We start from the raw sequence: 25,951 nt of genomic DNA, 5'->3' as shown, positions 1-25,951 counted from the left end.
GTGAGCTTCTTCAAAGGCATCTAATAGCACTTTAGATTTTCGCTGCCTCCATCAATTAGCATTTTTTCAAATTTGTAATTATATTCATTTCAAGACAGAGAAAAGATAGAAATAGGAATTAATATTATGATATATTTAATCAATTAAAATCCAAACAATTTAATGTTTGAAGCACCAGCTTAGTGAACAATGCCCCTTTAATTATTTTCTCTCCTAACCTCTGCAACATCTATGAAAATTAAAAATCTTTACTTTCACTACACAAATTACCTAATGCCGAAAAGCCATTTTGCTTGGAGTTGCGTTATGAAATCCAGAAAATAATAATTTTTCAAGAGTAACTGAACCCAGAAGACTTACTTTTCAGTTTTCAGATGGGTATTTGTATGATTTATACCCATATTTGTTGTGTGCTAATGGACAGTTTCTGCCCAAACACTGACAGACCAATTTCCCATTCACTTCAGCTGAGCTTTTTGTCACAGCCAAAGCAGATGTTTGACTACATTTAATGAGAAAATACTAGAAGTGTATTTAAAACGGTCTGTGAAGTTACTTGATCCAGCAGTGATGACAGAATGGCTTTGCTTTGTTGCAGTTACGGTATCAGAAGTGCTTAGTAGCCAGACCTCCTTCACAGAAAGTTCGGCCGCCCCCGCCGCCAGCAGACTCGGTGACCAGGAGAGTTACAACCAACGTAAAAAGAGGAGTCTTGTCTCTCATTGACACTTTGAAACAGAAACGTCCGGTCCCTGAGATACCATAGCTGCTTCAGAGAGGAGATTCTCCTACCCTTTGACTGAAGACAGCAGTAGCTACACTAAGGCAAATGAACAGACAATGTCTGACCTTCCATTTCAGTTGCTGATGCTTTCTCTTCAGAGAATTTACCCCTATCGAAACAATGTTAGACAAGCATGTTCTCTCGTTCTTGCCACCATCGTGTGATATGAAAAGAAGCATGAATAATTTTTTTGCTGTCAGTGAGTTACATCATGGGCAGTGGAAGGTCTGTTTGATTGTAAATACCTGAACATTACCTAAACTCACACAAAAAAGAGAATATGGCCACGTCCCTCCCAGTGAACTCGTGCTAAAGTCCTTGGAGTGAATGATGCCTGAGTTTAAAATTTCACCTTCTTGAGCTGGATTTGTCATAAACCAATCTTAAATCCTACAGCACTTTGCTCTGTTTTCAACACTGGAATAGGTATTAAGTATTAGCTACTATTGAATTACTGTAGCTCAAATACCAAGTTTTATTTTTTACAGAACTGCATCTGTTAGTTTTACATTGTTTGTCAGCTTTAACATCTCCCTGACATGTTTTTGAATCGTACTGTCATTATGTCATCTTCTGGCTACACATTATGGTCTTACAGAAGAATTGTGTTTAAAACCAAACCAATGATGAAAAATCCAGAAGTGTTTTCAGTAAATGAGTTGCAGGGTGATCCACTGAAGCTTTTACACTTTAAACATACCAATTCAACTGCTGGCTGTTAAATTTATTCTCCTAAATCTATCATTAATTCATCAAAAATAGTTTGTATCATGGAAGGCTCAAACCAATCAGGAATAAGAAGAAGTAGTTAGTGATTTTATTCTCTTACAACTGTTATAGAGACTAAACTATTCCATACCTTTTCTATACAAGTGTTTGATGAAATGTTCAGTTCAGTGTCTGGTTGCATAATTCCCCCTTCCCCTCGGAGTTTGTTGCTGAATACTTAGCATGCCAGAAGAACAATTACATTTCTATTATTTACAAAACTTCCTGAAATTTATTTTACTTTTAATGCTCTTGTAACAAAATAAGACAGTTGTTTTTTAACAGGGTAGTGTTTCAGGTAGTACATTTGGATTTCACTGCTTTTGCTCCAAAGACTTCATCTAATTGATTTGCTTTACACACCTACAGACCCTCAAAATCAGCCCAGCATTGCCCTCAAAATTGTACCTCAGGCTGATTTTGAAATGCAGTCATTCATCTTCAGTCTCTTCCTTTGTCATCTTCTGTCTAAACCTGCAGATTGGTACAGATTTTGGAAATGGAACATTAAGTATGTTTAACTAGTGTTAAAAATGTTTTGCCTCCATTTATAGCTAGGTTCCAAACTGTAACTGTCTCCCAAGTCTGCAAATCTTGTGATAAAGGAGCACTGGTAAAGTTCTTGTTACAATAACTCTTTTTTTATTTTAATATGCGAGAGACTGTTATAAACAAACTATTTTCTTTTTTATTTCCTTGTTTGAAGAAATTAATGACCACACCTGGCAAAGTAACTTAGGAACACAACAGGAAAATAATGATGATTCACAAAATTTCTGCACTGAAAAAACGCAGAAAAATCATTACCAAACTCAGTGTGATGTATGAGCAAGTGTCAGGTGAAGGCTGGCTATGCAACTATTGTAATTAAATTTAGCTTTCTACAATACCCTCTGAAGAGCTGATCCTCTATGGATCTCAGATCTCTTCATGACCACAATCCTGCACCTCAGGCACTGAAGCAGCTGTTTCCCCTCTCAAGGCTCACGCTCTTGCCACCTCCTTTGCACCACCTCTATTGCCTGCACAGCTGGAGAAGCTGCTTGTGCTGAGTACACGGGGAGAGCTGGAGGGGAGGGGGTGCAAACAAACCCAGCCCCTTTAGCAGTACCTGTGGCTGAACTGACCACGGAGCCAGATCACAAAGCACGGGCATGGCAGCTTGCATACAGCTTCCATAGTTTCCAGTCCTGATCCCAGTCACCTCTGCTAGGAGCAGTAAAACTCACTTCCTAGCACACAATCCCAGAACTGTTTGGTCTGGAAGAGGCCTCAAAGGTCGTCTCATTCCAAACCCTATCAGAGGGCACTTTTCACCAGGCAAAGTTGTCCATCCAACCTGGTCTTGAATATTTCCAGGAATGGCTGCTCTCAAGCTGTGGTAGCTAACAGGTACCCTTAGGTAGGATTGTGAAGAGATTAAAGTTTCCTTGTTCATCATTGTGCTAGTGATTCACATTTTATTTTATTTTAAATTAAATACTTTGACAGTATCTTTTTAAAGTTCCTGCTGACAACGTCGTGATTGGCAACTGTTGTACAGCAGTGAATTAATTTTAAACACTATAATTAAATTGTTTCGTTGCATCTGCACCGTGCTGATTCTCCCCAAGAGAGATCCAGACTCTCTTTAACTAAACCAAGACTTATCAAACAGCAGTGTAAAGGTTCTACATCTGTGTTGTCAAGGCTAGGAACATCTAGTTAGCTTTCATTAGCAATGGGTGCAGCTGCAGGCAGGGCTGAGGAGAAGACAGAAAGGTATTTGAAAAGCTGTACATCACTTGCCAGTGTATGTTTTAAGAGGTTTTTGTCTGTTAACAAAATGCTGTTGATTTTGCAAATATTTAAGTAGTGTGCTTGATGATTTGACTATATGTGGCCTTTTTGCTTCAGTAGAGCTCCTAATTCTCCAAAAAATTAATACACACCCAGGTGTTTGCAGAATCAGAGCCTAATATTTCAAAGCCTATTATCTTCTGTTTCACAATATACTCAGACACTGTTTTTACCATGGCCAAAAAAAGTATGTATGAGGGGTGGGTGTGTGTGTGTTTTTGAGCAACTGCAACTGTTCTAGTTGATGTTATAGCAACCCTTCAGTTATCTATGCATTTTTTATAATACCTAGTGATTCTGTAGGCCGGCAGCCATGTTCACTATGCCTTGTATGTCTGATGCCATATTCTAACTTAACCTGTTAAATACAGCTTAAAATATTTTTATTTTATTTATTCTATTTTTACTGAAATATCCTGCTTTATTATGTTGATGTATTGTCTTTACTGGATGTGCTCTTGTAACATTCTCCACTCTGTATACTATAGGTTGCCTAAAAAAAGGCAGGCTTTGTAATTATTTATAGTCACATTTTTATTGAAGTCTGTAGAAGAATCATGTAAAGCAAAGCTAACATTGTAATTTTTTTCAATGCAAGTAGTAAGTTAGAGGTATCACGTGTCAGTCAGTCATGTCAGCACGCCCCCTTGCAGTAGCAAGGAGATTTATATTCACAGTCAATGACTAATAGATAAAAGCCTTTCTTTTGAAATCTGTAGTGCTGTAGGTTTTATTTAAGCCACTTACTGTTTCATTTACAGGGGAGCAAGGAGGTGTGGGAGATGCAAGGCTATGGAGGCCACCTACAGGGTGGTTAACTGGGAATAACAAAAATAGCACAGGAATAGCACAGAATCCATTCCCAGTAAGAGGAGGTTTAGTGATATACTTCCTGTGCAGAGTCACCTGTACCTACAGAAATATTATGCCCTTCAGTGGCAGAGGAACAAAAAGTGTGGAGTATCTAATAGCTCACACCAGTGCTGTCACTAAGGGTTCTACATTTCTTAATTTTATCAAGCATTTCATAGATCGTTTACCATGGAATCTAAAAGTGTTAGTACGTCACCCATGGAAAAGAGAACATTCTCATTTCAAGAGCCGGGATGGGCACAGCATTTCAGCATTACCCCCGAATGCATCACTCCTTTCTCGGGCACATCAATTAACACACTGCCACATGTGCTGTCCCATCAGCCCATGCAAGTTTGATTTAACAACAGTAAGACAGAAGGAAACACAACACTGTTTATCAGCAGAGCCCAGTCTTACATGAAAGTACATGACTGACAACAAAAAGGACAATTTTCCCTGCTGTTGACCACTTCTCCATATTTAAATGTAATCTGTTCTGAGAATAAATTTAGCTGCATAAAGTGATTGTCTCAACTGTTACTGCTCCATGAAATTGCGAAATTATTTTGTTCAAAACGGTGGTTGAGGGAAGGGAAAAACATACTGGTGGTTTAGAGGCAATAGCAGTACTCTAAGGAGTTTTGTATCTGGAAAGCTGAATCAACAGTTTCTAGTTGAAAATTACAAATAAACAACTGGATTACAGAAAAATAGTGAAATAAGATACAATTTTACTGTAAAAAGACTGTTACAGGCATCTACCTACAAGCCATCTGAAGTCAGTCCCGGGTGTTGCCACTGTGTGATGTTCCATGCTTACAAAGTAAAATGCTGACCTGCAATTGAAATATTCACAGTCTGATATTCTTGGTAAGACATCAAGATTCTGACTGGTTTAACCTCCATACCGGGTCAAAAATGCAAATTCCTGAAAGCAAGTTGAGGCCAAGTGAGGGACATCATGGCACATATCAGGTAAGTAGCCCAGAAATTCTGTTATTAGACAGAATATGTTGTTTCACAAGTAATTTCAACTTTAATAATGAATGATACAGATCTTGATTTTTTTTTCAAAAATCATTATTTAACTGCAGAATCTCTTAAGTTTATTTTAAACATTAACAACCACATTGGGGAAAAAAGAAATATGCGTAGTGTCCATTCCTTCCATCCATCATGCAGAATCTCTTCTTCTCCTAGATGGTTTTGAAATAAAATAAGATTTTTTTTCTGGTTCTACATATGGCATGTGTATGGGTCTAAATCTATCCTAACAAGTTTGTTCAGAAAAGAGTAGAGTTCATTGTGTTACTGGAACAGGCAAGGAGCATGGATTGCTCACAGGGATATGCAGAAGGTGAGGGATGTCTTTGTATAGGACAGCTGGCTCAGATTAAAATGCTGTAAGAAATTTTCACTGATTCAGTGAAGCAAGGATATTTATCAGATGAACAAGAGCCAGCTGTCTACACTGCTGGGGTAATATCATTCACATCCTTTCTTAAAAAGGTACTGCTGATCCAGTGACACTGACCGGTGTGGGTGAAGACAAAATGGAGATGTTATAACATTTGCTCTGGATGGGTCTAAATCCAGACCCGTCTGTCAAATCAGTTAAGTCCCACACTATAGTGGTGGTGCTCCTGGCAACACTCTTCCCAAGCATCTGCAATGGTTGCCTAGAGGAAAATGTGTGGGCCATAGATACCTTTGTCTTTCTGTATTGCTGTGCTGTCTCTTTCATTTTTACAAGTTCTAGATACAAATCAGGTTTATTGTTAAAAGTATCTCTGTGCCTCCTTTTATCCTCTACAAGACAGTTGTAGATGTTTTACAGTTATTTTATCTTTGCTAGCAAAAGGGAGCAGCTTAGAAGCCCACAGCTGTTTGCAAAGACAGGCAGCTACTCTTTGTCCAGTCACCATTCAGCTGACTAGCGGTAACGTTTATAAAAATGTTACTTTGACAGTAGCAGCTCTTTTCAACTAAGAATTGTTTGTTAAGAAATGGATAAAAAGCAGTTATGAACCATGACACAGTCTGATGTGACATTATGATGACGATTCAGTGTTTTTAGCATGAGAAAATTTGATCTAGTTTTCACTGTTAGTATTTCAATGCACACTTCAAAAGAAACCAAGAGAAGCACACTAGAAAGCCTATGCATGGGCTTTAATGTACTTGGCCAGTTTCCTGTACAAAAGTTCACATCCAGTTTTAGAAATACAAGGCTTATTTTCCATGCATCAGTCTTAAGTGGAAACTCACAAAAATGGTACCTAGCACTTGTAAAGAAAAGCCACTTTAAAAAATTCAGTCTCACTTTAAAAACATCAATTTGAAACTGATTATCTGTAAAGGTTTAGATACAGTGAGGCGCTGGGCGTACGATTTGTCACTTCAAACTGTATAGCAAAAGGCTATAGGTTTTTGACCTCACTTCCCCCAACAATCTACCAGCCTTAGGCAGCTGAGCTCCATTTACTTCAAGTGTGATTACTGGATGAAAAGTTACTATCTAACATGGATATTTCTATATACCTAGCCCATAATTTATCCTAAGGCCAGATTATCCTTGCATAAATATATACTGTAATTTAAGGCTCCTGATTCATATACAGGAACCTTTACCTTCTTTACAAAGGGAGGGCACAGTCTGAAGGTTCATACAGCCAAGTTGGCTTGACCATTTTTGACCAGGGTGGTGGAAATATCCAACCACTTGGACTCTCTGCTCCAGTCTGGCCATGAAAGCAATGTTAAGTTGATACCCTGGGTTTGTTTCATTAACCTTTCATATGGTGTTACCTGTGAAGGCAAAGTGATGTTGGGGCCTTCAGTACAACCCTGTTCTGTTCTGCGTGTGCCTTTTGAGCAGGTGTCTGTCTGTCTCATACACCTTGCCCAGAGGTGATAGATGAGATGTTGGCTTCTGCACTTTCAGTGGTGCTGTGTGTCAATCAGGGTTCACAGATTTCTTCAGCTCGACAGGGCTGTCTGTTCGGGGCACGTTCTTCTGCTGTGCGTTACTGGCTGCTTCAGACGTGGATACATTACTGGCTGCTTTAGACGTGGATACATTACTGGCTGCTTTAGACGTGGATACATTACTGGCTGCTTTAGACGTGGATACATTACTGGCTGCTTTTGTTCGGTGCACACTCTTTCGTTGTATGTTACTGGCTGCTTTTTTCCCTTGCACAGTCTTCTGTGGGGTGTCACTGCCTGCTTTTGTGGGGCACACTGGGCAAACATGCTTTTCTTGTATCTTACTGGCTGCTTTAGACACGGGAACTTCAGCCTTAACATTAGCTCCAGTTTGGCGGTGAAGGAGCTTTGCAGCTTTTGGCTTACTATCACTAGCAGCAACCTTACGTCTGCGTTGTTTTACTTTTGGCTTTTTCACCTCTTCTTTTGGTTTTTCTTCAACAATGCCATCTAGTAGAGCTTTTGCCGCAGCAGAAGCCAAAATGTCTTTAGCAGTCACTTTTTTCTGAAAATTTCACAGGAAACAACAATGAATCTAAGCCACAATACAGAGCTTCTCAGAATTTACTCCATGAGAAAAAGAGCAGAATCTAGCAGAAGGACTTAAGTCACATGTGATAAATGCTAACCAAGCTATTTATTCACAAAATTAGGAACTTGACTTGTGTGAAGAGGTACTGGAGCATTTCTTCTTCAGAAGCTTTCTTCTCTACGGACCCAAAGAGGGGAAGCTCAGTTCTGGGCTCTGTAATGTGTGTCTGTCTTGGCAATCAGCTGTTCAACCCCAGCTGGTCACCAAGCCCCACGCAGCTGCTTGCTCAGTCCCCCACCAACAGTATCAGGGAAGGGTAAAGCTGGGGAACTCCTGGGTTAAGATGAAGACTGTTGTTCTCTGAGAAGACCAGTGCCATTACTGCAAAAGTCCTCCCTTCCTCCTCCTTCCCCACACTTTATACAGTGAGCACGATCTCACATGGTCTGGAATATCTCTTTGGTCAGTTTGGGTCGCCTGTCCTGGCTGTGTCTCCTCCCAGGCTCCCACACACCCCCAGTCCCCTCACCAGTGTGGCTGTATGAAAAGCACAAAAGGCCTTGGCTCTGTGTAAGCCCTGCTCAGCAATAATAAAACCATGTCTAGGTCCTCAAGCCTGTGTTCAGCACAAATCCAAAACACAGGTCCACACCAGTCACTGTGAGGAAAATTAACTCCACCCCAACCAAAACCAACACATTCCCACACTGACCTGCTCTGTAATGTGCCTGTAAGAACAAAATATCCATTGTGTGTGTGTGTGTGTGTATCAGAAATACTAAAATACAGAAATTTCAGTAACATTAAACATGAATAATTTTCACAGTAATGAAAGTTCTTGCTCATAATACATAAGTAAGGAACTCTCAACCTAGGAACCAGGTGAACATCCAAGTATATAAAGAGAAACAATGGGGGAGAAACTATTTACAGCTAGCTAAGAAGAATGTTTCTGTAAACAAGGAGTTTCAGTTTGAATTGTAAATACATGGTTTCTACTTTGTAGAAATGTCCATTTGCTGAATCACCTAAAAATTGGCCATTGGAGCAATTGCTTCTTTGTATTAGAATTTGACCCAAAAAATTACTTGAATTAACTACCTGCAACAGAAGTGTTTGTTTCTCTGGAGAGAGACAAAATGGTAGAGAGATGCACATAGCATGATTTACTAAAACTCAGACCAAGTTTAAAATATTTAATATTGTAAAGAAAGAGGTCAATAATAGGTAACTTAAAAGGCTTTTCACATGTAATTCTCTTACTCTTAATAAAATCTAACTTCCCCCAAGAGGCAAGCTTCTTTCAAGCACTGTAACTGCAGTATGACAGAAAATGGTACAAATAACCAAGATCTCCTATCTATAATTTGCAATGAAATTTGGATTAGTTCTTCCCCACAGCCCTTCCACTTCTGACAGAAAAAATGTGTGTTTTTCTTAGAGACAAGAGGAAAATGTTGATGCTCAGAGATGCAAACGAGCCCTTTAAGGCCTTTCCTCAGGAATCATGCCAAGACTTTTCCGTTTACTCAGCAAAAGTCCCCTGCCTTTCAAGCTAGATTTGCATATGCCTTAGTTTGGGAAGGAAACATTCATACCTATTTTATTCAAATTATAATATATTTTATTCAAATTATAATAGTGTCACCCCCAGGGATTAAGGTTTCGGCTGCTCGGATACTGGAAAATCTTGGTGACACATATAACAAATACATTTACTAGATACTATTTATCTATACCATTCTTCTGTGGAAAGTTGCAGTACTCATCTTCTGTGAAATGATTTTAAATGGTTATTTTCATAGCTTACCTCTCTCTCTAGAACAGCTAGGAAACAGCCACTGGAAATTTCTGATGGCTCCATTTTGAAAAACATTTCAGTGGAAGGCTCTGAATCGGAGCAAGTAGAAAAAATAGAAGGAATAAGCCTGTAAAAAAGAAATGGAAGACCAGAAAAGAACATTTAAGAATAAAAAAGGAAATAAACAAGGATACATTAAAAGTAATTTTCAAATTATGTCTTTCAATAACATAGCTTTATCATTATTTTTAAAAACTGCAATTCAAGAAAGGCATGAGAATTCATCTTTTTAGAACTAAGTGGGGTTTTTTCCATTTTTTTCAGTAATTCCTTTTTTCCCTATTATTAAGTATATTAATCACCAGATAATAAATACATAATATGACAACAAAAAACCACGTTCTTTCTCAGGTGTGCAATTATTGAGTTATCAAGTTGTCCCTGAAGTTGGGGAATAGTCTGGAAACACTAAGGAGCTTGCAGAAATTGCAGAGGTGCTGACTTTGAGTTACAATAATAACAGTAATAATAAATATTATAATAAATACCTATCTAAGCTAAAAGTCTTAGGTTAGGAAAATTTGCTATTTGTTCTAACTGAGGGCTTTTTCTCCAATTTTACAGTTTTGCAAGAACTACCCTCTTCTCCTGTTCTCCTTGAATTCCAGAAATGCCTGGTTGTTATAAAACAGTCTCAAGGACTTGGCTCATAAGGCTGGCAAACTATACTAAGCTGTCTCAGTGCAGAAAAACACTATCAAAATGTCCTTTTGTAATTATAATTCCCTCCTCTTCACTGAGGACTGTAAGATAGAGTCCTACTCCTTAATGCTCCACTAACCCTCTTGTGACAGAGCTTTATTCAAAGATGGTTACAGAGAAATGTATTCAATATTTGAAAGCGGTATCCTGATTTGGCTGGCTAGTTCACTTTTAATGGGAAGTCTGCAAAACTGTTTGTTTCCAAGTTCTCACCACGATCTGGATTTTTTTTCTATGTTCCTCAGAACTTGATAAAACAGGCTACAAGGCTCAAATCCTCCTCACATTACTAAATAAAGCTCTTATGTCTTATGACACAGATTTTTGATTTTACATAAGCTTATTCAATGCAAAAAACACCAGTGGTAATCTTATATTGATGTAGACAAGTTACTTTTCACCAGGAATCTCTTCAATGACCCTGAAAATGATGCAGAAATTAATTCAAATTTGATAGGCCAAAGCAAAATGCACGAGTGGTTTAGACTACTCTATAGACACCTGTTTGCCATGTGCACCCTTGCTTTAGGTAAAACTGCTGCTGTAAACTGTCATATCCTGAAGGTAAGTTCAGCTTAACCAGTGTGAACATGTTTGACATAACCCTTAAAACTGCACAGCCCTAAAACCAGCTGTGTGACCCCAAACTCCAACCGAGCCTTTTTTTTTTTTTTGGCACCACTTCAGTACTGCAGAGTAATTCCAAAAGATAAAATGCACATAAGCAAAAATGTTGTAAGAGCTTCCTGAAAGCCCTCAATTTTCTTGGAAAAGGGAATTAATATTCAGTAGATCTTTGATAATCATACAACATGTTTTATTATGACTTGTCTCTCAAAGATACTACTGTGAACATGGGGGCTAGTAACTCTGCAACAGCCTTTCATTCTATACTGCACTGTTTTAGTCAAATAAGTTCTCTAATTAATTCTAAGAAAAGTGCAAAAGGAATTTTTTTAAGCAGTACATGCATCTTAAATGGCTTGAGCTTTCATCTTAAGCATAATCACTCTGAATATTTTATTTATGGCATTCTATTACTGCTCTGTTTGTGCTGATTACCAGCAGCTTTATTGTAGCAAGGACTATGATGAAACATCAAAGATACTGCACAACAGTAAAGGAGGAGCTGAATCTGAAATTGTCATTTATGAAACTTAATCAATTGTCAGTCAGAAATTTGCTCAGGCCTGAAAAAAAATCCTAATGTAATTTTGTTATCCTTTTTTTATCATCCAAGATTGCCTTTTTGAAAGTGTAATATGATTTGGTGCTTTGACAACATTCATGATGCTTCTGCACAACAGTGAACAGATTGTGGCTCAGCTTTGTGGGGAGGGAGGTGTTTTACACAAGGGGGATTTTTTAAAAAATAATTAAAGCTCCAGGAACTATTTTTTAAAATAAAAATTCTTTTCTATGTTATGAATTTACGTATTATTTATATTCAATAATTTAGAGACCATTACATTCCAAGGTCCCCCAAGTTCTCCCCACAGAGTTATACTTGCACAGAGGTCAACACAGACTCCAGAAAATTTCAAATTCCAAAGGAAAACACAAGCAAGAGGCCATAAATGCTTTTGGTCTAGCACACCATCATTGGCAAGACGTACCCTGACTTCACCCCACTTACTGTAAAAAAAATCAAGCAGACTGGTATTTTCTATCAGTAAATTTGAAAAAAGATGCACTTTGTTGCACTGTGTCTTATGAATAACATACAACTTTTAAACCTTCTTTGGACTGGCCACAGTTAATAGTTACTATTTTAAACATGCAAAATTTAGTTACACTGAATATTTGAGCCACAGTACCTTTCCCTTTGATAGCCAAACTATTAACTAAGGTAATATAACATCTAAAAATATACTATTACTCTTCTGTGCTTTTTACAACATAAACTCTTTTAAACCTGCATCCAGTAATCCACTATTGTATCTATGTGCAAGTGAGTGCCAACTCTTTGCACTTATGTGACTGAAAGGAAAACACAGAAAATACCCATTAGTCTTTTAACAATTCCTCTGGCTGACAGGGGTGATAGCTAACAGGTTATAATTACATATGAAGTATCCAGCATACATACTTTTTTCATATAAATTTGTATTTTCCATGATTGCACAGGATGATCTCTTACTGTAACCTGTCCTTCCCAGAAGTCATTCATCTGAATACAGCAATGAGCAATCCCACAGCAAAGGCTTCTTATTCTTCTGTATGATTCTTACAATTTAAGATTTAGTTTCTTTTTCCTTTGAAATTGATCATTCTACATCAGAAGCGGGGAGCATGCTAGCAAGTTAGTTTCATTCTCTGAATGAGATACAGCAATAGCAATAGCTCTATCTGAAGAATGTTATTTCCAACCAGTGATGCTTTCCTCCCATCTTAATTTCAGATGAACAAAAATATTAGATGAGAAAGTCAACAGAATACTGCTAAGTAATCTCATAAACAGAAAGAATGGCATGACAGGCAGCAAAACCTATTTTAATTTCATGCAAGATAGATATCAGTCTAGGATAAGAATTATGCTACAATTCAAAGTCATACTTTAATTTTTCCACAGATAAAACTACTCATTCTGTACCTATATGGTCGTACTTTATCTCCCTCCACTCCAGATTCCAGTGCTTTTTTCACTACAAGTTCATTTTCTTCTGGGTAAACTGAGCAAGTGCAGTAAACAATAGCTTGTACTTTGTTAACTACAAAACAAAACACAACTTTTTTACTCTTCAGATTCTTCATACTGACAGTGGTTTGGTAAGGATTAAAAGCATCATAAAATTATGTCACTTCTACCTCCTGATCTCTAGTGTTTTTAAACAATTAAAATATTTTCAAATATTTGCAGATTTCAGCACAAAGTCAAAGCTGTCTCCAGTCTTTTCACACAGCTACCAAAGGAGAGAGGAAAAAAGTGGCAGCATGCAGATGGAGGGAGACTACATTTGCAGAATTTCTAAAGCAGAGTATAACTAAGCCATAAGCCAGTTCTCTACACAGTACTGAAGAGTATTATATTAATGTCTGGTGGACACTGGGACACAGAAACACCTTCAGACTGGAGGAAATCATTGTTCAGAGGGGTTGGTTACATGCTTATTCTTAATTGAGTAATTTGTGCATTTTTAACTATACTAAAACTAGTGATAATACAATGAAATTGATAGCACAAAATCCTCCCAGAAATTGGGAAACTAGCACACTTACATTTCAGTGCATGAAGCAACTCATTAAGCTGCCTCTCAGCAAGAATCCTGAGTTTATCCTCAGACACAAATCCCTGGAAAAGGTCTCGTAACAATTCTGCATCTAAAAGCACAGAGCAGTAAATTTAGTCTTGCAATTTGTATTAGTGTCTAAAAATTCAGTTGTTTCCAGAAGCAGACCTGGTGGGAAGCAGACTGGCACGGTGGGAAGGTAGGTTTTACAAATTAGAATACCAAGGAGTGCCTGATTTATTTGCTTTACTTCTTTACCTGTAATTACTGGTGTCTCTTATTTGCTTCTAGTTAATGAAAATTGTACACTGAAAGGATTCATACAAACAGTCAATAAAGGAATGTAATCAAATAGAAAACTATATACAGGTTGGTATCTTCAAATAAATTTTCGACCTATATCTTTTTACTTTAAAAAAAGCTATACACACTCTGCTCCCCAGAATCACCGTCAAACTTTCATACTATCAATCTGAAGCAGTCACAGAATTATGCAAGTTAATTTAGATATTTTATAGTAACTAAAATAAAGAAGGTTTCTCTAATAAAATTATACAATTTACAGAAGGACCTGCACTGTCTAGACCCCAATACTTGGATCTACTTCTAGAACAGAAATATCTATTGGATCTATCCTGGATCTATTACCAAAAAAGCATGAGCTAGATATTGAATCAAAATTTACCTCTGTGTTCACTTAAAATAAGCTCCATTGGATTGCCAGCACCCAGTTCAGAGCATTGTGGTAGCAGCAAAATAACTTTTGCTTTTTCAAGTCTTGGGTCTGTTGGTTGAAGCTCAGTAAAGTCTTCATGTAACAACCAAATATCTGAAAAACAGGGAAAACTCAGCACTGCAAGCCTGCCTACAAGCCTCTCACCTGCAAGCAAGCCTGCCTACAGGTAACAGAGGTGAAGAGACTGTGGTGTTACACAGAATTCAACAGAGCTAGAGCCTGCTAGATTCAGATTCTCCACAGTATGGCCTGTGGATTTCAAACTGATTGAAAGGCTGCATCTTCCACTGAAAAGACAGTTAGGGGGGTTGCAGGCTTGCTGTATTCTGTCCTGATAGTGTCCTCCAGGTAAACTGGACAGGTGCATGTGTTTTGGATTAACAAACAGCTGGAAATCAGACTGAAAGCAACAGCCAAAACACCAAAAATTCCCCACTACCAGCTACCCCAACTGCTACGTAGTAGCTACTTCTACAGAAAAAACCACCAATATTTCAGGAGCATGCATCTATAATACTGTTAGACTGCAATTAACTTGACTGTAGCTGAAGAGCTATCAGCTCACCTTGTGACAAAAAAGTTGTTACTGCCATCCCCAAGCCTCCAAAGAAGGGATCTCTGAGTTCTGATGGAATGAGTCCATATCAACAGATATCACAAACTATATCACTGTATTACAATACTTCTTGAATACCAACTGTTTTAGCACCTACTTTTACATCCCATGTGAATGAAACTGTTCATCAGTTCTTCTTTTGCCGAAGATTCCACACCACAAACAAAAATTCTGGACGTGCTGTCATTTGTCAGCACTGACATATGGGCAATGGTCAGATGGGAACCTCTGTGAGCCATTATAATGTCACCACCTTCGCCCAACAGCGCGTGTGCGGAGTGTACAGCAAGGCTGCGAGACTTATCCTACAACACAATGACACAAAAATTAACTACGATCAACTATCTTGGTTTCTATGGATGTCAATCTTCTTTTCCAAATCAGGAAAGTCTTCCATTGTTTTCATGGGAAATGGGAAAGAAAAGAGGAAAAAAACTAATCAGGGATATCTGCTAATACAGAATTAAATAAACTACAAAACCAAGGAGTCACTCAAGAAATTTAAATAACTTAATTCTAAATAATACGTGAAAAAGCACAGTATCTATAGGTGAAAATAAAGGACATATCATCCTCATAAGGAGGACTCCTACCAACAGCTTTTTCCAGAAAAGACAAACATTGACCACAATGCAGGCAGAATTCATCCTCTGAGGAAGCTTAACAGAGAAATGCAAAGCTATTCACATAGCTCTTGATGATAATTACAGGAGAAATGTTGCCCCTCTAGATCAAAGATCAAGATTTTGCCGAAATTTGAACAACAGAGAGGCACATTGGAATGCAGAAAACACAGAGACAGCTCCACAAGAGTAAATGCTCTTGTACCACTGGTGATTAAGAGAAAACTTTATCAAATTACTTTAAAAGGCAAGGAGTGAAGATACTGACCACAGATCCCAGGTCTTGCACCAAATCTGACAAACTGATGATAAATGGAAAGGGAAAAAGAAAGTGCTAAGCCTTTAAATTCACATCATTGTCTATGTACACACAGCATTCAAGCAACACCCCACCCCAGAAATGGAAGTTTTATTTACTCATTTTGAATACTTTTAAGTAGGTACACTCAGAATTTGTTCCCATTACCTATAGGGCTGGCATCTATAGCTCTTTTCTGTAAGTATTGTATTTAAAATCTACAAACTGAAATGGAATATTGAATACAGAGTCACTATTTAAGTTGAGCAATAAATTTTGAGGCTAAAGTTTTCAGACATCTAGTGAAAATGCTGGTTGAAATGTTTCTGCTAGCATTTCAGATAATTCATGGTTGTGTTGTTGCATGGTTACTGCAAACCTCTACTCTAGAACAGAAACCTCCCACCAAACTTCACTGAGGAGTCTAACAATGGCAAGTCAGGAAAAAGACCAGTGGGGGTTATGGAGATCAAGGAACCACACTGCACAAAATACAAAGAGCTGTGATCATTCCATCACAAACATGCATTTGAAGAGGAAGAAATATTACAATAGCATACCACTATCTACTAACTGGGGGAAAGCATATGGAGTTATATTGAAACTTTCCTCACATTTTCAGAAGTGAGACTGCCTCTTTTGACCACTTTTTATATCTAGTTCAACAGCTCTAAGATTAAATTTAAAACATTCTACTAACTTAATTGCAGCTATCAATTAAGCATTGACATTTGTATGCTAAATTTAGTAAGTGGATCAGTTTGTAACCTAATTATTACAAATGTCCAAAACCTTATGAGAGTTTGTTGCTGCCTGATTTAATAGAATAGTCACACAATACACAAGCTTTTTCTAAAGTAAAGCAATTATCTTCATTTTCAGATCATCTGACTCAAGGCTGAACATCAACTCACCTGCAGTAAGAGTTTGCAATCTGCAAAAAGATCTAAATTAAGCAGTTCTTCTCTAAGAGAGGAAGGAAAAACCAATACATCATGGCAATGTTGGTCCACAGCATACGTGTAATGGTCAAAGTCTGACACAGATTCAACCTTTGTGAATCCATTCATCTCCAAATCTCTGATAACATCTTCAAGGCTGTTAACATATAACTCTGACCATTAAATATACAAGAGTTACTTCAGCAACATAGTTTACTCTGATTATAAGAATTTACTTCTGTTATTGTGTGTGTGTATAGATAGATATATGCATACATAGGTATAAAATGCATACTGTCTAATGCAGGAGGGAAACTTACTCTCCTTTAGGCATGTAAGTTCTGGTTTGAAACACTTAAGTTAATAAGTCTGATACAATTAATTAAAAACAGGTATGTGTCTCCAGAGGATGATCCAAAGCATCAAAACAGAAATGCCCATGTGCTCAGAAGACGCTGTAGTAAATTCACTGCTGGAATGCTTCAGTTCTTTCAATTGCTTTTAATCTAGCCCAACTCACCACTAATTTTAATGGCTGACACTGAAAAAATCCCTGTGTAAATGTAATGAAGGCATTACATTTACAGTGTAATGTACAGTGGAACTGCTGAGGTTAGCAATTCAAATATCATAAAGATTTAAAGGTACATATAGCACGAGGTGTTTGTTGAAATACTATTTCATACAGTGCCACAAGTTTATACAGCACATTAAACATGGGATGAAAGGAGCAGCTTTTGTTTATTTCCTATTTAAGGGTTCTAAACTCACACCCAAAGTAAGGTACATTATCTTGAAGAGCCTTATAACCTAAGCACTGAACATTGATCCAAGACAAGAGTAGTAAAACAAAATTCTTGAAAACGTTATAAAACGGATTATCTGTCTAACAAAACAGATAACAGGATAATCTGGTATGGTTCATGTATCAGTACAGAACTGGGAACAGCAGTGTTACATATATAGTAGCCTACAGAACACAAGGATTTTAAAATGTGTATTTTAATTTCAAGTTTACATTATCCTTACAGAATAAACAGCAGGTTTAAGTATTGTGTTTTTACATCCTTTGCCAAGATTGTGGTTTACACCAATACACCTGCTTTGAAAGACATTTTCTCTTATTTTTTGTCACCAAGTTACCTTACCCATATTTTTTCTAACTTTATTTCTTCATTTATTTGGTGAAAGACCCACAAAAGCAACAAAATAGTAAGAACTGTTTCAAAAACAGTGTATAAACAGCACTACAGCAATATATAAAAAATACCAAAAAAATATAACACAATGGCACTAAGCAGAATTCTCCTGTAAGAATTTTCAATTACTGGTAATTACTGGTAATTACTATATCACTTCATATGCAAAACATCAATATCAGAAGATACGTTAAAGGCCTTACCTGATTTTAAAAGTGTTTATCCAAAAACAGACGGGTAAAGCAGAAGTCCTTTGTTCCCGCTTTGATATGCTTTCTGGCACAAAGTACTCAATTGAAAGAGCATCATATTTGATGCGACATCGTGCTAGTGCAGCTGCCAGTTTGGTCTTATATCTACAGAAACAGTCACGAGTTTAGTAAGTTTTATAAATGTTTTCATCAGCTATTAGCATGCAACATTTCTGTTAGAAAACCATCTTGCTCAGAAAACAAATCCAAAGGGGACACCTTCTTCTGCAAGCTGCAACAGAAAATACAGTTACAGAACATTTCCTACCCGAGACAACAGCAGATGCAAGGTGGTAGTCAGTAGCTAAGATTATTTTATTGCATCACGCAGGCCTGGAATTATAGCAGGGGACTCTCAAATACATCCATTTTCTTAGACAGCTAAAAAAAAAATCTCAGAATGTTTTGGAACTGCAATGTGTAGAATACAACCATCAGATTCATCTGAACATTTGAAAACATAAATACATACCTGTGCAGAATGAGCGTTTGATGAAAGCTGGCCCCTAAACATGTACAAAAACAATACAAGTATGATGGTAACCAGGAATCAATTTTGTTATTATTACTACATGACAATGTCTGAGAAAATATTTCCAGTCTTTTCTTCCTACAAGCTTCATGCATATTCCTGATACATGATAATTCAAAATAAGTAAAAATTGCTGGTGAACTACTACAGATATCTTACTCACTGCCCTCCAGAAATACCCTGCACTTAAGAGATTCATGAACTTTTTGGGCCATTGTAAATCCAGCAGCAACACAGTTTTGTCTAATAAATGCCTTTTGAGTTAAACAAAATATTGTTCGTCATTTGATAGAAGAGATAATAAATACTAAAATGTTTATGTATTCTATTTTTTGTTCTAATAATTTAAAATAATACATATTTAACAAAATTTCATAGTAGAAGTACTGCTAAATAGATAAATGTTATTCCATTCCATGGCCTCTTGATTCTATTACACTTGCATTTACGAATATTTACTGAATATTTAATTTCCTTCCTAGAATTGTATGAAAGTTTCAATAATGCCAAAATAAGACAAGATGCCTGCAAAATAATCCACAATATAAGGATGGTTTCTTATCTGTATTTTTCATAACTATATAAATATGAATGTTTGCCTCTAAACTAGTCTCTCATTAAAAAAAAAAGCCCACAAAATTTTAAGGTGAAAGACATGTTTAATAATTACCTTTAAAAGGCACTGATTATACAAATCTTCATTTTTGCTGATCTACATCAACAAAAAATAGCACTTTGCACATATACCTGTATAAATAATGCCCTATTTCCTGAACTTCTGCTACAAGTTCCTCTTCAGCAAAAACCTTTCGTTTTTCAAACTTTCGGTCTTGTAGGTCATAAAGCATCACAACAAGCAAGCTGGTTAGCTCATCTGGCTGCAAGAGAAAAGCAACTGGATACAGAAAGTGACCCAAAGCACGCCTTATTTCTGCAAAAAGATCCCTATCAAACAGCAGTCTCCTATGCAAAAGGCATTAAAAATCCTTAAATGCTTAGTTGCAAGAATATGAAAGTAATTACTTGTGGAGAGTTAATAAAACGTTTTTTAAAAAATATTTTTTAAAACTCAAATACATAACTTGCAAGTTGTTTAGATTATCAAAATTAAAATCATTCTCCATGCACACAGATAAAATAGCGTATCTTAACTTCTAATGTTATCAGAATTGAAACTTTAAAATTATTTTCTCTTCATAAAGTAGTTTGTTAAATAGCTAAGCTAACAAAAACTTCTTGTCTATCAATTCCTCTCTTGTGGGATTCTTCCATATGGAGCATCTGATACACTCAGTTGTAATAACCCTTTTGCTTCTGGGATATATATAAAACCTCCTTTCTCTGTCTAAATGTTTAAACCAGGGAGCATCTCCTGCTTAAGTACAGTAATGTCTGGACTTCGGTTACTACTGTCTGCCTCTTTACATGAAATTCTTACAGCTATTATGCCTTCTAAAATTCTCACCTTCTCACAAATATGACCAAAATTAGTTAGAAAACTCAAGTTATTAGGGAGATACCACCAAACACAAGATGTTAACATGAAAGTCTTATTTCCTTACGAAAACAAGGCAAAGATAATGGTGTTAGATCATTTGCCTGCTCACATCAACCTCCACAAACCACATCAGCTCAAGTTTATCTTGCAATTTTAAAAGGCATCAAAGACAAAACAGGAAGGAACAGCAGAATATTCTGCCAGCTCTAGAATTTCTTTCCATGTCAAAGCAGGAAAGCATGTTGAGAGAGTAAACTGGACCAGTTTTTGCCAGTACAATATTTGTATCCCGTACTGTTTGCCCATAAAATGAACCATGGGGTCAATGCTTTTTTTTTTTGGCTGCTGGAATCACTCCATGTTTTCCAACTCCCAAGGATAGAAAGGAAATATTTTTTTCGCCTGCTCAGAAGGGGACACTGCTGGGAGGGAAAGCACATGGACATGGACCATATCACTGAGTGAGTACTATGCTGCAGTGAAGTTCATGGCTTGCTGTCCCACCTTCTTTCTTTGAAGGCTTTGATTCCAGAATCAGTTACAACAGAATCTCACAACAGGCTTTGGAGATGAATGCTTTAGACAACCATGTAAAAAGGTCAGCAATATTTCAGTCTAAGGCTGTCATGTAGTTCAAAACAACAAAGGTTGTTTTGAAGAATGTTGTAGAATCCTCAGAAAAGGTACTAATTACATCAACACAGAAAATAAAAATACCTCACAAAAATGTTCACTTACTATTGAGTAGCATGGGTAAACTTTACTATCTAACAACATTTCTTCAAGAAGATCTTGATCTGTAAAAAGAAGAAAATGTTGACAAGTTATGCTACTCTCTACAATATTCCGTGAAAGTAAGTCACGAAATTGTAATTTTAAACATCATGAAAATTGAAGGCAAATTCAACCACCAACAGTAGCAACCCTATGTAATTCATTTACATGGAAAAAAAAAAGGCTTTAAATGTTTGATTTCACAAATTCTAGCAACACTTAGCTATATTTAAATATTTGAGGGATATGAGTAGTCTGGTAAATATGTATATTCATCTATAATTAGGATGTGAAAAGAAGCACTAGATGAGCTCAGCTGGTCAGAGCAGGGTGCTACTAACACCGAGCTTGTGGGTTCAATCCCCTTATGGGCCTTTCTAGATGATCCTTGTAGGTGCCTTCCAACCCAGAATATTCTGTGAATCTGTGACTCTGTAATAACCTGAAGCTTAACAAAAACTTCCCTAGGTCTCTGCTATCCGGCAGACACGGAACATTTGTTTTTCCATGTTTTCTCTCCTGCATCATTTCTGTTAGCAATTCTTGGGTAAGTTTTGTACTTACATTTTAGAGCATTGAAAGCCAGTTCATAAGAGACACGCCTGGAATGCTCATCTTTAAAAGCCACCACGGGCGATTCTGAGGTATCGCCGTACCGCAGCAGGATTCTACCCGTACTCTTTTCGGTACGAATGCCTTGAAAAATCTTAGCTGCATTTATGTATATGGAGTCAGGATAGCCATTCTTCCCAATCCGAGTCACTGCTCTTTTTTCAACAGATCCCTTTTCATCCGAAATTTTTGTTTCGCTCAAGACTGAAGTACCATTTATAACATCCACATGTGAAGACACCAAATTACTTTCAGAATCTGGCATTTTTCCAGTTGCTGACTCTGTAAGTGCAAGTCACAATCCTGCTGCCTCTGCAAAAAAACAAAGTTTGTATTGAATAATGAAATTTTCTTTCACTAGAATACGCTTTTCCCTTCCTTTTAGGGCTTTCAGTTTTCAGGCTCTAATCTTGTAAATACATATATATGTGTATCATCTATATTTCTATACATCTATCATCTTACACATCATAGAGAAGTATTTATAAGAGTTTCCTTCCATTATTTGTTTTCACCAATGCACATGCAAAGACTGGTTACTTGTTTCAAAAAGGCCAGTGCTTTACAATCACCAGTCCTTTATGGAATATATACACAGATCTGATTCTGTGTCCAGTAAGAACCATTATTATTGCAAGCAGAATAGCATCTCTTACTAGGAATTCTCCTTTAATAAAAAAGACACCAAAATTTTAAAGCAGACATCATGTCTTCCAAAGAGCCATCTTGAAAAGAGCTGCAGTGAATTCCAAATGTTTGTCCACTAAACTGGTTAGCTGTTCTTAAAAGTGGAAAACAGAGATCACCTAAATGTTAATGTATTTAATGTATTACCTAAGCACAATTTTAAATGCAGGAAACCCATTCTGAGAGTCTCTGGAGGTGTTATCCAACCCTCTCTAAGCCCATGTGCATTTCTTAAATTTGCTACACATCTTACATTACCATGTATAAAAATTACCTTCCCCAGAGGCAGAATAGGGCTTCAAGAAAATGAAAAAGTCCCGGAGTCAGTTGAATGCAAAAATATTCCAAAGTTCCACATAAAACATACCTAAAGTATTGGATTTACCCTACTTGCTCTGGTTGTTACAACATGCATTTGTGATAATGCCTGGATATGCAGAAGTCACATGAACTGTTCAGAAGTGGTTAAGCCAAAACAAATTTAAACAGAGAATAAAGATTTTTTAAAATCTAACTAGTTTTCCTGCCTAGGGAAGAATAATACAAAAGAACTATGAGGAATTTAGTAGCTATAGCACAAAAAGCTAGGCATGGATCTACTGCTGCCAAAGAATTCTGAGTATTTTAGGATTAATAGCACAAAAGAGCAGAATTTGGGGGGGAGGGGTGTGCCAGTTTAAAAATCAAGAAAAGAAGGTGCTATTCTGATCAAACAGAAGAGGTCTTCTTTTTCGCTACATGATTTAATTCATTACATCAATTCTCAAGCTTTTTCCCTGCACTCCCCAGCATCACTAAGGATAAAATCCATACCCCTTCTCCCCAGTTCAGAAACACTTGCTCAGCATCCTTTCTTCCTCTCTCCTTTCCTTTCCCCCATCACAAAAAAACGGAGTGGCGATGGAGGATGGCAGCAGACAGAGTTGGAGGGGCCAAGGGAGGGGGACACAAAGTGTTGCTTCTCCAGCAGGCAGCCATGAAACGCTCCATGCTGGGCCAGCATTCCCCATTCAAACTCCCTTGCCCAAACATGGGTGACACTCAGCCCATCTCTCCCCTCTCCAAGACCAGCACAAGTCAGCATCTGACCAGCCCAGCATGCTCCACACAATGGACCAGTGTGGCTTACTGAATTCTGGCAACTCATCTGGAGGAGGCCACATCTCATTCTCCTTCCTCAGGACTTGCTCTCCAAAACTGAGAACTGCTAACCCTGCACAAGCAACCCTTACTGTTACTTTACAGAGGCCTCAGGCCTCAGACAAACAGTTTCTTCTAGCAGGAGTTTTGCTCCAACATCCCCGTTAGATGCAGCAGTAATGGAGCCATGGAGCAAACATAAATTTATTTTATGAAGCCATATTGAAACAGAACAAGCAGTATTATCAAAAGAAAGCCCTATTCTCTACTAGAATGAAGCACCTGATCACCTAAACCAAAGTCCACTAGAATGAAGCACCCGAGCACCTAAACCAAATTGAAGCACTTGTGCTCAGAAAGGAAAAAAACCATAAATGCTTTCATGATCTTTTACACTATTTTGACCAGCAAACATATATCTCACAGAAACAGGGCCACCATCTCAGAGACCTGAAACTCATATGTCTTCTCCAGGGGAATGCAAATATTCTATTTTAGAATATGCAGCAAGTGAACTATGTCTGTGGTGTAAGGACTTTGAAGATTTGTAGAGTTCCCAAGTATTCTTTGTGACTTCTTTGCCAAAGCTGTGTTTGCTGAGCCACAACACACACTGCTATTAGGATGATTTGATAAATATACTTTCCCAAAAGACAAATGTCATCCTAATAAAGATGCAATGCCAGTGTTCTGCCCTGTGCAGACACACTGCACGTTTGCAACACTGTAAATCACAGTCTGATTTACTGAATGCTGTGCCAAGCAGATGACACCAAGCTGGATTAATACAAAGCTCAGCCAGGAAGAAGAGCTTCCCAGACAAGGGAGAAAAGATCCTGCCTTTGTTGGTGGATATCAAGCAGATTACTCAGTTGACAGGGAAAAAAAAAATCACTCCAAGTCCCAAGGTCTCCAAAACTAGAATGGCTTGAAGGGTATCTCCAGGTTTGACTTAATAAACTCAAGCAGACAGAATTATGACATTTATGACATTGCACAGCATAGTAAGCGATTCACACGCACACATCCCCAAAAAAATCACAAATTCCTTTGTCCGTACACCAGTAAGTGTATTTTTCCCATTTCTTCAGTTATCACCTTCTTCAGTAGCCTCTACAAATAAGGAAAAGAGATAAAGAGAAAACAGCCCTATGGCACTTGCGTTGTATCAGGTACAGCAGGGAACCTGACCAGCCAGTTCCAATTCGCATTAACAGGGACCCCAAGAGAAGCGGGTACGTGAGCACAGACACGGCTGCTCACACACCAACAAACAGTAAATCCTTCACAGCCTAGATACACCGTGGTTTTCATCTCACTAACTCTGTGGGGACGCATGACAGCATCTACTTCCTACCATCCCTGCGACTGAGGCTGAGCTGCAGAGCCTCTGCTGTGCCCAGCTCCAGCCAAGCTGGAGGGCAGCAGACTAGCGAGAGTCAGGAAAACAAGTCAGCCACCTCACCATTCCCCTGCTGCGCTTCATTTATGAGAAACAGCTGAACTCGATTCACAGTCAAGCATCTAGAAGAACAGCTGGGGGAGAAGCAACTATTTCTTTGTAAAATCAGCCAAAGCGTTGGTTCATTGAAACACTGCCCTGCAAGGCCCTGAATCGCACCCAGCTCCCCAAAGCCGCCCGGCCGCGGGCAGCGCCACTGCCCTTCGCCTGGGCAGGGGCCGCGGGGCTCCTACCTGGCCGGGCTCCTGCGGCTCCCTCGGGGCGCTAGGGGCAGGGCTGCGGGCAGCACCCCCGGGCCCGTGCCGGGCAGGGGTCGCCCCATGCCGGGCAGGGCAGCGGGGCCCCGGCGCGGCCCGTCGGCCGCAGCCGCCCGGCCCCGGCGCGGCCCACACGCGCCCGCGGCACCGCTGCGGGGGGCCGGGGCGCCGCCAGCCGCCGTGCTCGGGCCGGCGCTCCGCCCGCACAGGCCCCGCCGAGCGCCGCCTGGCAGCCCGGCTCCATCGGCGGGGGCCAGGCCGAGCCCCCCAGCCCCGCGGCATCCAGCGGCACAGAGCGCCCGGAGAACGCCGCGCACGGGGTTGGGGCGGGCAAGCGCTTCCAGAGGTTTCCCTGAACCGACCTCCACGAAAATCCCTTCGCGGGAGAGAGAGCTGCTCCCACGCTTTTTTTTTGAGCTTTAGTTTGTTTTGTTGTTTTTTCTTTTTTAAACTCCTTTTGTTAAAAAAAAAAAAAAAAAAGTCCAAACAGCATTAATTATTGTCGCAAACTCCATGAACATGTTTACAGCCAAGCGTTACCGACACTCACATGCCTAACAGCATCGAAACGCCAGCAGTGACAGGACTGGAACTCCCCCAAGTACAGGAATAGCCTCAGATAAGATGCTGGGGTTTCGCTTGCACTTGAAATTAGCAGCGTGATCTTGCAATGTTTTAGCTGTCTCAACCTCTGCTTTTATTCAGTTTGAAAACATAATTGGGACATGATTTAAAGTTGTTTTCACATGGTTTGGGTTTTTTAAAA

At 38.6% G+C, this 25,951-nt stretch overlaps 2 protein-coding genes across 20 annotated transcripts in view; one reads left to right on the top strand and one right to left on the bottom strand.

The window, feature by feature from the left end:
• The window catches only part of APBB2 (amyloid beta precursor protein binding family B member 2), a 165,861-nt gene extending 160,904 nt beyond the window's left edge, over window positions 1-4,957 (top strand). For 15 of the 18 annotated variants that reach the window (XM_038136347.1, XM_038136357.1, XM_038136346.1 and 12 more), the window contains one exon: window positions 599-4,767. In XM_038136347.1, coding sequence (XP_037992275.1) covers window positions 599-766 — 168 coding nt within the window. In that variant the 3' untranslated portion in view covers window positions 767-4,767. Of the gene's footprint in view, window positions 1-598 lie in introns of all 18 variants that reach the window. The other 3 variants (XM_038136361.1, XM_038136358.1, XM_038136362.1) reach the window with 1 other exon arrangement.
• NSUN7 (NOP2/Sun RNA methyltransferase family member 7) lies at window positions 2,152-25,609 on the bottom strand. Of its 2 annotated transcripts, XM_038136363.1 has the most exons (12): window positions 25,162-25,609; window positions 21,592-21,951; window positions 20,992-21,050; window positions 19,503-19,633; window positions 18,176-18,328; window positions 16,747-16,930; window positions 15,009-15,216; window positions 14,245-14,388; window positions 13,549-13,650; window positions 12,923-13,040; window positions 9,577-9,694; window positions 2,152-7,739 (listed from the first exon to the last, which is right to left on the bottom strand). In XM_038136363.1, the coding sequence occupies exons 2-12, from the start codon at window positions 21,902-21,904 to the stop codon at window positions 7,203-7,205; spliced, it is 2,067 nt and encodes a 688-aa protein (XP_037992291.1). In that variant the 5' UTR covers window positions 21,905-21,951; window positions 25,162-25,609; the 3' UTR covers window positions 2,152-7,202. The 2 variants fall into 2 exon arrangements, with proteins under 2 accessions (XP_037992291.1, XP_037992292.1); XM_038136364.1 differs by lacking the exons at window positions 19,503-19,633; window positions 20,992-21,050; window positions 21,592-21,951; window positions 25,162-25,609 and adding an exon at window positions 18,696-19,490.
• Between the last annotated feature and the right edge of the window lie 342 nt (window positions 25,610-25,951).

Source organism: Motacilla alba, chromosome 4 (assembly GCF_015832195.1).
Source record: "Motacilla alba alba isolate MOTALB_02 chromosome 4, Motacilla_alba_V1.0_pri, whole genome shotgun sequence".
In the NCBI taxonomy this organism is placed as follows: domain Eukaryota; kingdom Metazoa; phylum Chordata; class Aves; order Passeriformes; family Motacillidae; genus Motacilla; species Motacilla alba.
Note: the sequence above shows the minus strand (reverse complement) of the source record. Positions and strands in the feature narration are given on the sequence as shown.

Excerpts from the sequence above, each read along its gene's own strand:
- NSUN7 (XM_038136363.1), bottom strand. The coding sequence starts at position 21,904 with ATGCCAGATTCTGAAAGTAATTTGGTGTCTTCACATGTGGATGTTATA. Across the intron at positions 21,051-21,591 it reads GGCTTTCAATGCTCTAAAAT|ATCAAGATCTTCTTGAAGAA; the intron begins GTAAGTACAAAA and ends TTCTTTTTACAG. Across the intron at positions 13,651-14,244 it reads TATTTTAAGTGAACACAGAG|ATGCAGAATTGTTACGAGAC; the intron begins GTAAATTTTGAT and ends CTGTGCTTTTAG.